Source organism: Juglans regia, chromosome 15 (genome assembly GCF_001411555.2).
Source record: "Juglans regia cultivar Chandler chromosome 15, Walnut 2.0, whole genome shotgun sequence".
Taxonomy (NCBI): Eukaryota; Viridiplantae; Streptophyta; class Magnoliopsida; order Fagales; family Juglandaceae; genus Juglans; species Juglans regia.
In genome coordinates, this window is record NC_049915.1 from 13,334,097 (window position 1) to 13,350,180 (window position 16,084).

General features: G+C 34.1%; 1 protein-coding gene across 1 annotated transcript; it reads left to right on the forward strand.

Annotated features, from left to right (window-relative positions):
• The first annotated feature begins 13,882 nt into the window (after positions 1–13,882).
• On the forward strand, positions 13,883–15,776 carry LOC109021400 (protein FAR-RED IMPAIRED RESPONSE 1-like). The gene is made up of 5 exons (XM_035685800.1): positions 13,883–14,440; positions 14,561–14,893; positions 15,033–15,377; positions 15,481–15,624; positions 15,711–15,776. Exons 1-5 carry the CDS (start codon positions 13,883–13,885, stop codon positions 15,774–15,776), a joined length of 1,446 nt encoding a protein of 481 aa, XP_035541693.1.
• The last annotated feature ends 308 nt before the right edge of the window (positions 15,777–16,084 follow it).

Sequence of the window (16,084 nt, forward strand, 5' to 3'; positions counted from 1 at the left end):
AATTTGAAAATTTTGAATTGTTTATTTTATTTTGCGTGAAAATTTAAAAAAATTATAATAATAAGATGACATGAGATTAAATAGAACATTTTCACTATATTATTATTTTTAATAATAATTTTTATTTCCGTTGGTTTTAGTATCCGTTGATTAACTGGCTTTGGTTTTAGTAGCCGTTGATTAACTGGCTTTTTTAGTTGAGTCGTTTGTAATGGCCTTTAGTTTACTTTACTGTTTTTCTTTATTGTTTTTTATCGTTAAGCCCTTACTTTCTTGTTTTTTATCGTTAAGACCTCATTAAATCTTGGACGTTGGCTCAATTATTTTTTCTTCCCGTTATGTCCATTAAGTCCAGAGCCTCTCTTTGTCCGGTCTATTTATTTGTTTGGTCTTTAGATATGGGAGTGGCGTTTTACTTGAGAAAAAAAATGAGATAAGAAAAATAAGTTTAGAGAGTATATATTTTTTAGAGTATTTCTAAATAAAAGAAATGTGTTCTTTTGGTAGAGCTTTGAGCTAAACCTCTTGTGCAGAGTTGGTTCGGTCTATACGACAACTAGTTAGACTATTGTATTTTAGAAGAGTCAAGTCAAGAAGAGTTTAGTTGCACCAGTTAATTTGAGATTTTGTATACTACAGAGGGCTTGAATCTCCTTAAAGAGAGCGATATTATGTACCTCAGTCCAAACTAGTTTCGTTTGAATGTTAATTTCATTGTAATTTTTATTATATTATTGTATATTTCACTAAAAATTTTAAGGAGAATTCAAATGGAACCTACAATCGAAAAGTGCACGGAAAGCGGTGGACGTCTCAATAAGCCATTTTAATTTGTTGAAGGGTAGTGAGCAGATTCTGGTATCAATAGGCATATATGTTATGATAAAGGTTTGTTTAAAAATTATACTCCTTTTAAAGTAGAGAAAGATATTACACTTGGTGATTCTAGTAAAACCAAGGTTGTTAGGAGTGCCAAGGTTGAACTGAAATTTATCTTTGGGTGTATTTTGACGCTTAAAGATATGCTTTATACATTGTATATAAAGAAGAATTTGATGTCAAGTTTTTTACTCAACAAAGCGGGTCTCAAACAAACTATTGAATCCGATAATTTTGTTATAACGAAAAATTGAGTTTTTGTGGGCAATGGCTATGTTTGTAATGATATGTTTAAATTAAATGTTGAGCATAAAGTATTGAATGTTTCTATTTACATGCTTTCTTCTTTAGATTTTTGGCATGCACGTTTATGTCATATCAATAGTAGATATGTTGCTATCATAAGTAGTTTAGGATTAATTCCCAAACTGACAAAGGATTTTAAAAATGTGAAGTTTGTAGTCAAGCAAAAATTACAAAACGGCCTCATAGAAGTGTTGAAAAAAATACCAAATTGTTAGATTTAATTCACACCGATTTTTATGAATTTGAAGGAATTTTAACTCGTGGAGGAAATAGATATTTTATTACTTTTATTGATGATTTTTCAAAATATGCATATGTTTATTTATTAAAAAAAATAAAAGTGATGCTTTTGAAAAATTCAAAGAATTCCTCCATGAAATTGAAAATCAATTTGGTAGAAAAATTAAAAGATTTAGAAGTGATAGAGGCCGAGAGTATGAGTTTAATACTTTTGTTCAGTCATTGAAAATTATTCATGAAACTACTGCATCATACTTACTTGCATCTAACGGTGTAAAGAAAAAATAGAATGTTGATTGAGTTGATGAATGTTATGCTTATTGATTCAGGTGCTCCTTCAAGTTTTTGTGGTAAAACAGTTTTGATTGTTTGTCATATTTTAAATAGAGTGCCTTATAAAAAGTCAAAAAATACACCTATTGAATTATGGAGAGGGTATAAGCAAAATTTTGAGGTTGTTTGGCTTTTATAAGGCTAATTGATCCTAAAAGGCTCAAATTGGGTGTTAGAACTATCATTTATGTCTTTCTTGCATATGCAAAAAATAGCACAACCTAAATTTTTTGACATTGGAACTAAAGTTATTTTTGAATCAGACGATGCAATTTTTCATGAAGAAAAATTTCCTTTCAAATCAAAAAATAGTGGGGTCAAGTACTTAGAAAAAATAATTTTTCTGAAGCTAGTTCTTCTACTCCTTTAAAAAGTGAAGAAATTTTTGAGTTAAGGAGTAAGAGAGCTAGAATTGAAAAAGATTTTGGTCCCGATTATTATATTTACAATATTGAGGAAAATCCAAAGAATTTATAAGAAGTTTTAGCATCACCTAATTTTGTATTTTGGAAAGAGGCTGTGGATGATGAGATGGATTCACTAATTTCTAAAAAAAACTTGGAAATTAATTGAATTACTACTGGATTGCAAATCCATAGGGTGTAAATAGGTCTTTAGAAAAAAATTTAGACCAAATGAAATAGTTGAAAAATTCAAGGCTAGGCTAGTTGCAAAAGGTTTTAAACAAAAAGTCGACATTGATTTTTTGGACACTTTTTTTCCAGTTACATGAATAAAATCCATTAGATTATTGATTGTCATTGCATCAATTTTTAATTTAAGGATTCATCAAATGGATGTTAAAACAACTATTTTAAATGGGGACCTAGATGAAGAAATTTATATGGATCAACCAGAAGGCTTTGTAGAGCCTGGCCAAGAAAGAAAAGTGTAAGTTGACAAAATTTCTATATGGCTTAAAACAGGCCCCTAAACAATGGCATGAGAAATTTGACTCTTGCATGATTGAAAATGGCTATAAGCCAAATGAAAGTAAAAAATGTATTTATCATAAATCTTGAGAAAATTCACATGTTATTATTAGCCTATATATTTATGATTTATTGATATTTGGTTCTAATTTGCATGTCATAGATGAAACAAAAAACATGCTTAGTAACCGTATTGATATAAAACATCTTGGTGAGGCTAATTTTATTTTGGGTATGAAAATCACCAAACATGTGATGGTATTTTTCTTGATCAATCCCATTATGTAGAAAAATTATTGAAAAAATATAATTATGTTGGATGCAAGCATGTTGATACTCCTTTTGATTATAGTGTTCATTTATTTTCTGTTAAAAATGATGATGATATGATTAATCAAGAGAAATATGCTAGCATGATTGAGAGTTTACGTTATGCGACTGATTATACTAGACCTAACATTGGTTATGCGATAGGAGTATTTAGTAAATTTACTACCAAGCTTGGAAGAGACCATTGATTTGCAATGGATCGGATAATGAAATATTTATCCAGTATAAAATATTATGGCTTGTTTTATAAAAGGTATCATGGTGTACTTGAAGGTTTTTGTGATGCTGATTGGAATACATTGTCAGGTGATTCTCTTTCAACTACTGGTTATATTTTTACCTTGGGTGGTGGTGCTGTATGTTGGAAGTCTAAAAAATAAATGATTATTGCTAACTCAACCATGGAAGCTGAGCTTATAGCTTTAGCTTCAGCAAATAAAGAAGCAAACTGGTTGAAAGATTTATTACATGAGATTTCCTTATGGAAAAAACTAGTTCCACTAATTTTAATTCATTATGATAGTACTACTACTATTAATAGAGTACAAAACCGTTACTATAATGGTAAATCCAGATCCATAAGAAGAAAACACAATACTGTGAGATCTTATTTGACTGATGATGTTATTAACGTGGATTATGTTAAGTCTTGTGATAATTTTACAGATCCATTTACAAAGGCCTTTACAAGAAAAATGGTCTGGAATACATCGAGAAGAATGTGATTAAAACCCATAAATTCATGAGCCATATATTAGAATACCCAACTTGTGGACCAGAGATCCTGAAAATCGAGTTCAATGGAAAAAAAGAATCATATGATGGTCATAAGAAATGCACTATTTATTTTATTTCTCTTTCCTATGATGTGGGTGCATTATCCTGTAATATTGTGGAGGGTGAGTTTTTGGAGAAACTGTTAATGAAATTTTGTAACTCTTATGAGTAGGGTGTAAGAATTACAGGAGCACTCTTGACAGTTTTCACTTATATGAGTGTGAGAATGGAGCCGCTCTCTATGAGATTTGGGTTTATTCTAAAATACACTCATAAAATCTGGATTAGCACAAGGTCGTAAGGTGCTGGCTAATAAAGCGCACGTCAACACCTGGGTTATTGTGTGTGAGTAATAATTCTTTATTTCTCTTAAACAGTCATAGTTCAAGTCTGAGACTATTATTGACTCTAGAGTAAATGTTTTTATTTCATTAAGTGAGGATTAAATGCAAAGCATATCTTTATGATGCATAATAATCATTCTTTATCTAGAAGTATCTCTCTTATATATATATTTTATTATTATTAAAAATAGTGGGTGAAATTTTAGTATTTTTAATAATAATTTTTATTTGCATTGGTTTTAATAGTCGTTGGTTAACGGGCTTTCTTAATTGAGTCATTTGCAATGGTCTTTAGTTTACTTTACTGTTTTTCTTTCTTGTTTTAGATCGTTAAGCCCTCACTTTATTGTTTTTTATCGTTAAGACCTCATTAAATCTTGGACGTTGGCTCTATTATTTTTTCTTCCCGTTATGTCCATTACGTCCAGAGTCTCTCTTTGTCCGGTCTATATATTTGTCTGGTCTTTCGATATGGGGGTGGCGTTTTACTTGAAAAAAAAGTGAGATAAGAAAAATAAGTTTAGAAAGTATATATTTTTTAGTATATTTCTAGATAAAAGAAAAGTGTTTTTTTGGTAAAGCTTTGAGCTCAACCTCTTGTATATAGTTGGTTCGGGCTATACGACGATCAGTTGGACTGTTGTATTCTGGAGGAGTCAAGTCAAGAAGAGTTCTGCTGCACCGGTTAATTTGAGACTTTGTACACCGCAGAAAGCTTGAATCTTTTTAAAGAGAGCGATATTTTCGTGTCTCAGTCCAAACTGGTTTCGTTTGAATGTTAATTTCATTATAATTTTTATTACATTATTTTATATTTCACTAACACACTATCCAAACAAGGTATAAGTTTTTTTTTACTTTTTCGTATAGAATTAAAATGTACTATATTAGGGGTGAATTCAATTCAGTCCAGTAGGTCCCAAGGAGATTTTGTGGACTGGACCGGACCTATTTAGTTCAGGATTTTTCCACCCTGGATCAAACCGAATATACATAAGGATCGGTCGGTCCAATCCCATATTTGGGACCGTCCAGTCCGGTCGGTCCAACCTTGTACCAAATGGGCCAAGGGCCCAATCTTTATATCCTATATTTTTCGGCCTAACAAGGAAAGTCCACTAACATTTTATTCAATTTTAAGTCAAAAAATACTTAAAAAGAACTTGAATGGAAAATAAAAATAATGATAAAAAGAAAATGTCTATAGACATTAGATTTTACTACAAAAAAATAAATTTATTTTAAAATTGTTATAATTATATTGATGATGTTAATTGTTACTTTGTTACTAACTTAGAGTATGTCAATGTATTATAATTTATGATAGTTATAAGTTAATACATAATGAGCTATATACAACTTTTTACATTTTGCATATGAATCAATAAGCATAAATAATTTAATTATCCATACATCCGCAAATGTTTTATATTTACTTGCAACTTAGGTCATAGATGTAGATGTTAGTAATTAGTTAATGGTAAATTGGTGATAGGTTAGTTAATTGATATCATACATTAGTTAATTACAATTTACATTAGTTATTTTTAATTGTTTTATATTTACTTACAACTTAGATATTTTACAAAAAAGTTATCTAATAACTTTAATTAGATGATAGATATATCTGTTAGTAATTAATTAATAGTGAATTGGTGATAGGTTAATTGATAATATACAATTAATAGAATATTAATTTGTAAATTTGTAATTACATATTTAAAGTTTTATATTGTTATATGAAAATGACATAATTTATTATACAATTATTATATAAAATAATATATATAAAAATTTAAAATACATTTTCCCTATTTGGTCAGTCTGCTCTGAGAACCCCCAGCCCCGGGACTGGACTAAAGATTGAAAATTTCAACCCCCTGGACCGAAACCAACCACTATTTTTTTCAGTTAGGTCCAGACTGGCCGCCTTTCACCCCTATACTAGACCATCAATGTGGAAACAAAGTGTCTTCAACCAAGGCTTTTAAACTGTGTTTTTTAAAAAATAAATTATTAAGAGCACTATTATGGGATTCAATTTAGTTAAATTTTAGTCAAAGTTTAACTAGATTGTATAAAAATTCACTATAATGGACTCAATAAATTAATAGTAATTTTAGTCCAAGATTTATTTACTGGCCAAATCTGAGCTGACTAAGAGTACTAGTAGTGGAATCAACAGAGTTTGGCCAACATTTGGCTAGAGAATTCACTTTTATAAATTTAGCTAGTCACTTTTCAACAACATAAAATAACAGACTCAACAAATCTATCATTATTTTATTAAAATATTGATTTTGACATTTTCATTTATTTTAATTCTAATTGTAATTTGAATATTTATTTATTATTAAAAAATACACATTAATTTTCTAATGTTCAAATTATTCCTAATAGATATAATTTCCTAACAGTCTTCTTTTACAATGGTCATATTCTTTCAACTGATATATTTTTTTAACGGTCATATTTTTCCAACCGATATATTTTTTAACGGCTATATTTTTCCAACAGTTATATTTTTTTCAACGGTCATATTTTTCCAATGGTTATATATTTCTAACAGATATATTTTTAACAGCTATATTTCTCCAACGGATATAATTTTGCAACGGCTATATTTCTCCAATGGACATATTTTGTAATAGTTATATTTCTCCAATAGTTATATTTTTCACTATAAAACATAACATTTAATCAACAATTTCATTTACTTCAGTATCTCTGTAAAATCTTTTATTTTCATTTTCTCTCAATGAATCGTTTGTTTTTTTTACAAAATGACACTTATCGATTCAAATTCTGACGAATAATTTGAGATAGCAAGACACTTGTTTTGGAAGAAGAAAGATTAAGCTCACGTGATTCTTCTAAATAATCACATAGATTCATCAGGAGTGATCAATTGCAAGCCCACCAAAATCTTTTACGTGACTATTTTGCTAATCCTCCAATCTATTCTCACAAATACTTTCGAATGAGGTTTCAAATTAGTCGTTCTCTATTTCTTTATATCCAAGCTGCAATAGAATCCCATAAACTTTATTTTGTCCAAATAAGAGATAGAGCGGAAGGTTTGGTTTTTCTTCCCTTAAAAAAACAGTTGCTCTGAGGATGCTTGTGTATGGTGTCATGACTGATTTTATGGATGAATATTTGAATATTGGAGAGACTACTGCAGTAAGAGCCTAAAACATTTTGTCAAAGCAGTTGTTTCAATTTTTTCTAAAGAGTACTTAAGGAAACCCAACAATAATGACATTGTTAGGTTGCTTATAGTTGGTGAGAAACATGGATTTCCAAGTATGTTAGGGAGCATCAATTGTATGCACTGGAAATGGAAGAACTGCTCAATTGTTTAGCATGGTATGTACTCTAGTCATATCCATGAATCGACAATTATTTTAGAAGTAGTGGTTTCTTACGATCTATGGATTTGACATTTTTTTTTTATTACCGGGATCTTATAATGATATAAATGTGCTTGATAGATCATTTATATCTCCTAACCTTACTCAAGGGCGTACTTCGACTTACTCCTACACCATTAATGGTCATAACTATGGGGTACTATCTTGCTGATGGCATTTATCCGCAATGGGCAACATTTATTAAAACCCTCTCAGCTCCCCAAGGAAATATAAAAAAAATACTTTGTTACAACCCAAGAGTCCGCAAGGAAGGATGTGGGGTGTGCTTTTGATGTGCTTCAAACATGATTTGCTATAATTCGTGTACCTGCAATATTTTTTCACATTGAAACACTCAACGATATTATGATGGCATGCGTGATTTTACATAATATAATCATTAAAGATGAACAGGCTGATGACGGAGAAGAAGAGTTCGAATATAAACAGTTGGCAGAAAACACACACGATCCAGTGTTTATAGGCCCTACACCTGAATGTAGCGAGTTCATTCAACGCCATCATGCTCTTAGGGATAAGAAAATGCATTGTCCACTCCAAACAGACCTCATCAAGCACTTATGGCAATAATATAGTGCTGCATAATGCTTTATGGTTGTATTAAAGTTTATGGTTGTATTAATGTTTATTGTTGTATTAATGTTTATGGTTGTAATGGTGCTCTTAATGTTTTATTGTTGTATTAATGTTTATTATTGTATTAATTTTTATGGTGTATGGTTGTATTAAAGAAGCCAACAAATATAAAGTTCTCCTAACACATCAAATAAACGTTACTCCATAAAACATAAACAACTAGTTAAAGACCCTTAAAATATCAAATACAATCCGAGATTCAAAATATCAAATAAACGCTACTCCATAATTCTAAAAAATGCAACAAACCACAAATAAAACAATACTCCATAAAATACATGATAGCTAGTTTTTCTTAGCATAACTTGCAAGTATTTCCATTTGACGTTGAATATAGTATTGTTGTAGCATTGTAGGCATGATACTTGTATTTATCGCATAACTCTTTTCTCTTCTATCTTTTCTTCAATCCGTATTTTCTCTTGCTCAAGTAGCACATTCTCTTTCTGAATACGCACTTCATCTTGCCTAGACCTCACTTCATCTTGCCTAAGACTCACTTCCCCTTCCCTAAGACATAACATCTTGTTGTCATGATCAAGTGCTTCTTGCATAAGTACGAGTTTACTCTTTCTATCTTCCTTTATCTCATTTAGTACCACAAGAGAGTGAGTCCATTCATTCTTTTCTCTTTCGTTTCCCCTTTTTAGCTTTACGACCAATTGGTCGATCCAAATTTGAAAATGCTGCATGAAAATCCTCATCTTTTCCTAAATTTACTGAATTTGGTGTCAAACATTTGAACTTGGTTTTTTCTTTGGCTTCACTATTTCCATATGTTCCACCCACTTTGGATGGAATCTCAACATGCGCCAATAATGATCAAAGTGAAAAGTTTTCTTCTCTAATTTTAGGTATATGACATTTGTCTTGCCAACCTACATGCATAAAGCACCATGAAGGTCACTAAGAAACTCACTTTACATAATTAAGTCAAAAGCTTAAAAGGTGGAAAGCACACAACTTATTTACCGCTTGTTGAATCGTCGACCACTGATTCATTAGAGATGTGTAGTTACGTGTACAATAAAATTTCTTGTTTTCATCAAAATAAGTATAGATTCTTTTTCATAACATCATGTGCTTTTGATCTTTTCATTGCATCGCATCTAAAGAAACTTCAAGCCATCCCTCCACAAGCATCAAATCTTCCTTGTTACTAAAATTATTACCTCGTTGTGATTTTCGTCTACTTGGTTCAACCACAATAACCTCAATTCGGGGTGGAGAGAGTTGCTGTTCATTAATCTCATTTGTGGCACCCATCAAAAAGTCATTGTTATTTAAAAAGATTTGTGAAGTAGCATCACGGTGAGTGTATGGATCTATTTCCTAATAAGAGATTTGAGGATTTTAAATGAACGGTTTGAACTATTGAGAGATGAGATGACGAGAATGACACATTATATCAGCCTCATCAGGTATGGACTTTTTCAATTCTTCCTACAAGATAGAGATTTCTAGACTTAAGAATTCAAAATAGTATAAGCAATCATATATATTGCGATAAGTAAAGAAATAAAAAAAAAAGGAAAGAAAAGAAAGAAAAAAGCAAGAAATATATTGATGTTGTCATTGACATTTCACCAACACAATAATAATAGTTAGGTAATCACATAGAGCATTCATCACTTCAATGAGACTTTTAGAAATAGCGGTAAGTAGTCATCCAAGATCAAGAATGTGTGTTCAAACATTGTGAATTTTTTTTTTTTATAATAACGGATCTCCTTCCATTCATTTAAAGAGGACATACCAATTTGACTTCAAACAACAAATCAATTATAAACGTTAGTAGAATCCCAGTACACTATTGTGACTGACATGATCTAGTCCAGACGGCTTATCTCTAAAGACCGAAGTCTAAGAGATAGCACAACTCTGTTCCTGACAGAGTTTGCAGTAACCAAACACAAAACTCCATACCCAACTGGACGGGGTATGGAGAAACCAAACCCCAACATCACCGACTAAGCGGAGGGGGGACAACTTCCTTTGGACCTAAGTCCGAAGGGACAAATATTTTTGGGTTTTTTGTTTTCTTGAAAATAAAGACAATGCATAAATAAATTACATTAAAAACAGTGTAAAAATAGAAAAACAGTGCACAAAAATGCCTCAGAAGGGAAAACCGACGGTCGGTCTTGGAAGATCCAGAGTCGCCGGTTCGGGAGCTGCTGCGCGTTGCAACAGCAAAGAGCTCCTTGGTGGCGCGTGAGGGGCACGCGCCGACGAGCTCCAGAATTTTCGTCCCGCGCGTGCAGGCTATGCTCCACTCCGATTGGGGCTGTGTTCAGCGGACATGTAGATCAGCGGCTAGGCAACCTCCTGATGGGGCGGGTGTTGGCTATAGGGACCCGGAAGATCACGAACGGTGATTCTCCCTTTACTTGGCCTGAAAAAAAAAATATATATATATATATATATATACACACAAAGGATCCCAGAAAGGGGGAGGGAAGGAGTGAAGGGGGAAGTAGCCGAAGCTCCCACCCCCTCTAGCCGGTCTGAAAGATGCTTGGTTTAGAGAGAAAAGTTGTGGTGTTTGGGAAGGAGCCCACCCAACATAAAGGTATTTTCAAACATTGCGAATTTTGAAAACATTCCGTGCGTTCAATCCAAGAGGATACTGTTTATGACCTATGATGATTGGGCCAATTAGGCAAAGGGGCCATATTTTACCCATATTTTAAATAGAGTTTTGCTACAAACAGTCACTTTTGCGTACTTATTGTACACTCTACTGATATGATTGGCCAAAACAGTTATTTTAGAGTCCTGCTACAGGCAGGCACAGCGTTGTGCCTGCGCGCGGACTCCACTGACGTGGCATTTTGCCACGTCAGCAATTAATTAATTTAAAAAAAAAAAAGGCAAAACAGGACAGAAGAAAGCGGGAGAACAGAAACAAAAGGAAGAGTTCGAAGAGGTCAAGCGGGCTGCAGAACTTTTATTTTCTCATTTTCAAAGCCATAAATTTCGAACAGAACAAGTGGGAGATTTCGAATAGAACAAGCTGAGATTTCATTGTCAAAGTAAGAACCCTTTTTTTTTTTTTTTTTTTCAACTTGGTTCGAATTTTTATTGTTATTGTTTTGCTGAGATTTCATCTTGTTTTCTTGAGATTCCATCTTGTTTTGCTGAGATTTCATCTTGTTTTGCTGAGATTTCATCTTGTTTTCTTGAGATTTCATCTTGTTTTGCTGAGATTTCATCTTGTTTTCTTGAGATTTCATCTTATTTTGCTATCTGTCGGTAGTTGAAGCAGTTTTGTAGAATGTGCATGTGTACAAGTTGCTGCATTTAGTGTGATTTTGGGTCCATAAGAGAAGAAGGGTAGGCGTTTGCAAATTGTCGTTTGAGGCAATTCCTGTAGCAGTTTTGGCCACATTGTTTGTACACTACGTGAATGATTAATGTTGAAAATTAATGACCTAAATAGGGATCTTTGATACTTGGAAGTGCAATTATGCATGCATTTTTTTCATAGTCCAGTTTGACATCATGTATGAATTTGAGGTGAGTAGAAATGAGTGGTGTCGATCAACTCATATCAAATATTCAGATTTATTTGACATATTCGATCAACTCATACCGTAGTGCTAGTCGACCTTTTTTCTTTTTCATTTTTTTAATCATTTACAGGAACAAGGTATTGCAAGATTTGAGATTCATATTAAAGAAGAAAGCCACTGGGGCTATTGATACGCACTGTCTTGCTATTAAATATATCTCTTTTTTTAATCAAACTTGATAGTACTGATCTCCATAATTAATACAACATTCATAGTGATAGAACTTGTAAAACAGGAACTGAAAGTAAGACCCACTTGGTTTCATTGTTGAGGTAAATGGAGAAAGAAATAGAAGATGCATCCCGCATAACAACTCCTATCACCAATCCATCAACGCAGGTATTGTAAACATCTTTCAACAGTTGTCATGTGTTTATTTTATTTGTAGTCATTGTCCACTTGGGTTGATTAACATTATGTTGCTATATGTTAGGACATATCAAGACCACTACATCCAAATTACATGCCAAGTTACTACGGTCCAGTGCCTCATGCGTGGTTACCACCTTTTGTGCCTCTTCCAAGTGCCAGTCCATATCCATGGAGCAACCAGGTAATCTTTGGATGGTAAAGTAGTTTATGGGTTTTATGTTATGAACTTTTATATTTGGTCTAATTATTTATTTTTAATTATCTTTGGGAGAACTGCAGCAAGACCCATGGAGCTCTACTGTAGCTGCCACGTCAAGTGCCGCCATACCAATGATGGGACCTCCTCCAACTGCCTACCCATATCCATGGAGCAACCAGGTGATAATGTCTTGGAATATTTATTACAGTCAGTGTGCTTTAATTTTCTGAACTTGAATATTTCGTCTAATTATTTATCTTTAATTTTTTTATGGAAAACTGCAGCAACACCAATGGAACACTACCTCAGCTACCGCGTCAAGTACTGCTATCTTGAGTAGTTCCGCTCCCGCGTCAAGCACTGCTGCCTTGTATAGTTCCTCCATACCAATGATGGGACCTCCTCCAACTGCCTACCCATATCAATGGAGCAACCAGGTGATCATTTTTTAGAGTATTTATTGTAGTTAATGTTAGACTTGAATATTGGTCTAACTATTTATGTTTACATTTTTTTTTTCCGAAAACTATAGCAACACCCATGGATCTCTACTTCCGCTCCCATGTCTAGCTCCGCAAGTAGTGTCAGCTCTAGTGTAGCTGTCAGTTCTAGTGTACAAACCAGCGCTAGTGTCGCTGCTAGCTCTTGTTCGGCTTTACCAACATTTATTCCTCCAACTTCTACCAACCCATATCCATGTGGCAGTGAGGTGATGTCTTAGATTCTCCACATGCACTGTCTGTCTTGTATATATATCCATAACATATTTTTACATATAATACTTTTTTCTTCTATTTTACAGGAAAATAAAGTGCAGCAAAGTAACTCTGTTGAAGAAATTAGTGAGGCCACATTAGACTCGATAGAGGTTGAAGCGCAATCTACTGCCTCTTTGGGTAATACGGTTGATACCAAAGAGGCTGGCATTGATGGGGATGATATCACTGAGGAGCCAAAGCCAGGGATGCACTTCGAGTCGGAGGATGAGTTAATGAATTACTATAAACAATACGGAAAGCAATGTGGTTTTCCGATAATGACACAAAGGAGTAAAAGAGAGAAAGATGGGACTGTGAAATATGTCACTGTGGGATGTGCTCGGGGTGGCAAGGCACGAAATAGGTTGTCAAACGTCTCCAAGCCTCGGCCAACAAGCAAGACAGACTGCAAGGTAAGGATGAATGTCATGTTAAAGGATGGGAAGCTGTGTGTTACATCCGTATTTAACACACACAATCATGGGCTCAGTCCAAGAAAAGCTAGGTTTTTCAGATGCAACAGAGAAGTTAACGAGTCTGTTAGGAGGGTGTTGGATACTAATGATGAGGCTGGCATACGGATGAATAAGAGTTTCCATGCTCTTGTGACTGAAGCGGGTGGGTATGAGAACGTACCATTTGGAGAAAAAGATTGTCGTAACTATATTGACAAGGCACGACACCTGCGTCTTGGTAAAGGTGGTGCTCAAGCGCTGTTTGAGTATTTTAGAAGGATGTAAAACAAGAATGATGGTTTTTTCAGCCTCATGGAATTAGATGATGATGATAGACTGAAAAGTGTGTTTTGGGCAGACGCCCGTAGTAGAGGGGCATACAACTATTTTGGAGATGTGGTAACATTCGATACCACATACTTGACAAATAGGTATGGAATGCCATTTGCACCTTTTGTGGGTGTAAACCATCATGGACAGTCAATCCTTTTGGGTGCAGGCCTTATTTCAAGTGAGGATACAGAATCGTTTATTTGGTTATTTAAAACTTGGCTTGATTGCATGGATGGAAAAGCGCCGAATGCTATTATTACAGATCAAGATCGCGCAATGAAAAATGCGATCGCCATTGTCTTCCCGCACACGCGGCATAGATATTGCTTGTGGCACATATTGCGAAAGGTCCCTGAGAAACTTGGTTCACATGGTCAATACAAATGTGGCCTGAAAAGTAAGTTGCTATCTTGTGTATATGACTCCCTTACAATTGAGGAGTTTGAGAATTCTTGGAAAAGCCTCAATGATACTTTCAACTTGCATGAAAATGCATGGTTGCAAAGCTTATATGCAGAAAAAGAGTTTTGGGTGCCGGTATATTTAAAGAACTCGTTCTGGGCTGGAATGAGTACAACTCAACGCAGTGAGAGCATGAATGCTTTCTTCGATGGCTACGTGCATGCCAGAACAAACCTTAAAGAGTTTGTTGATCAGTTCGACAATGCTCTCAAGAAAAAAGTTGAGAACGAAAACCAAGCTGACTTCAATTCATTTAACTTCACCATTCCTTGCATATCACACTTGGCTCTTGAGAAGAAGTTTCAAAATGTCTACACCTCTGCAAAATTTAAGGAGGTTCAACAAGAGATAATGGGAATGATATATTGTCATTGTCGTTTCGAGAAAATGGAGGGAGTAATTGCAATTTACTCGGTCGATGATCAAGTAAAGGCTGAAGATTTCATCAAGGAGGTTACGTATACTCTTTACTTTAATGAGGCCGAGTGTGAGGCGAAGTGTGTTTGTGGGTTGTTTGAGATGCGAGGGGTAATATGTAGACATATTCTTGCAATCTTTTCAGCTAAGAAAGTCCGTGAGTTGCCAGAGAAGTACATATTAGACCGGTGGTGGAAAGACATAAAACGGGCTTACTATTATTCCGACCAGTTATGACGCTGTTGATCAGAGACCTGAAACTGTTAGGTATAAACGTATTTTGAGAACTTTCAATGAGGTAATAACAAATGCAGTTTCGTGCGATAGGCATACTGAGGAAATGATTTCAAACTTGTATGCAATGAATGAGGTTTGGCGCACATCGAAGCCCTCCAACACGGATTCCAATGTTGGAGGAAGTACCGTGAATGCATTCACAGAAGGAAGTTCCAAGAAGGTGCTAAGTCCCCATGTTGTCAGAGGCAAGGGAAGACCCCCGTGTAAGAGGAGGATGTCCAAGATGGAGGAAAGAGTGAAGAAAATTAAAACTAAGACTGCAAATAAGAGAAAAGATAAAGGACAAAGTTGCACTGTGGTAGGAGCATATTTATTGTCATTATTACATATTTATTATCATTATTACCTAATGTTACTTCTACTTACTTCTGAACTTTATTTATTTTCTACATGCATGTCAGAGGCGTAGATTGGACACCGAACCATTGGAAAGCACTGAAAACCAACTCGGCCTATCGGAAATGAGGATGGAAGAAAATGTACAAACTCCCATAATGGTCAATGAAGAAAGTGGACAACATCCAGTGATGGGGACACAAGAAAGTGTACACTTTCTTCTTGAGGTCATTTTTTTGTATAGTTAGTGGTTTTTATTATGTGGGTCTTATTTTGTTTGCTATTATGTTCACAGATACAACTAGGAATGGATGGAACGCAGCCGGAGACGGAATTTGGAACGCAACCCTGCAGTTTCTAGTAGCAAGATTTTAGAGATCCATTATGTTTACTTGGCTTGAGTGTTGATGGAATTTGGGTTGTTTGTGGGTTTGTTGGCATGTGTGTGTTAGGGGTGATTTTGATGGAATTTGAGTGTTGGTGTTGGTATATTGGAGTATGTTATGTATTAGTAGTGAAAGTGTACGTTTTGTATATGTGGTGTAGTATTTGAGGTCACGCTTTGCACATTTTGTATCCAAGTACGCTATATATGTAAATTTGAGTTTCTATCCAAGTACTCAATTTATGTGGTTTTGATTGAATGTGAATGTTTGATTGGTTATGAGT

What these genes read in the sequence shown, in the direction of transcription:
- LOC109021400 (XM_035685800.1), top strand. Translation starts at nt 13,883, where the DNA reads ATGGAATTAGATGATGATGATAGACTGAAAAGTGTGTTTTGGGCAGAC. An exon ending in GGTTGTTTGAGATGCGAGGG is followed by an intron (nt 14,894 to 15,032) that starts GTAATATGTAGA and finishes GCTGTTGATCAG; the next exon opens with AGACCTGAAACTGTTAGGTA. An exon ending in AAGGACAAAGTTGCACTGTG is followed by an intron (nt 15,378 to 15,480) that starts GTAGGAGCATAT and finishes CATGCATGTCAG; the next exon opens with AGGCGTAGATTGGACACCGA.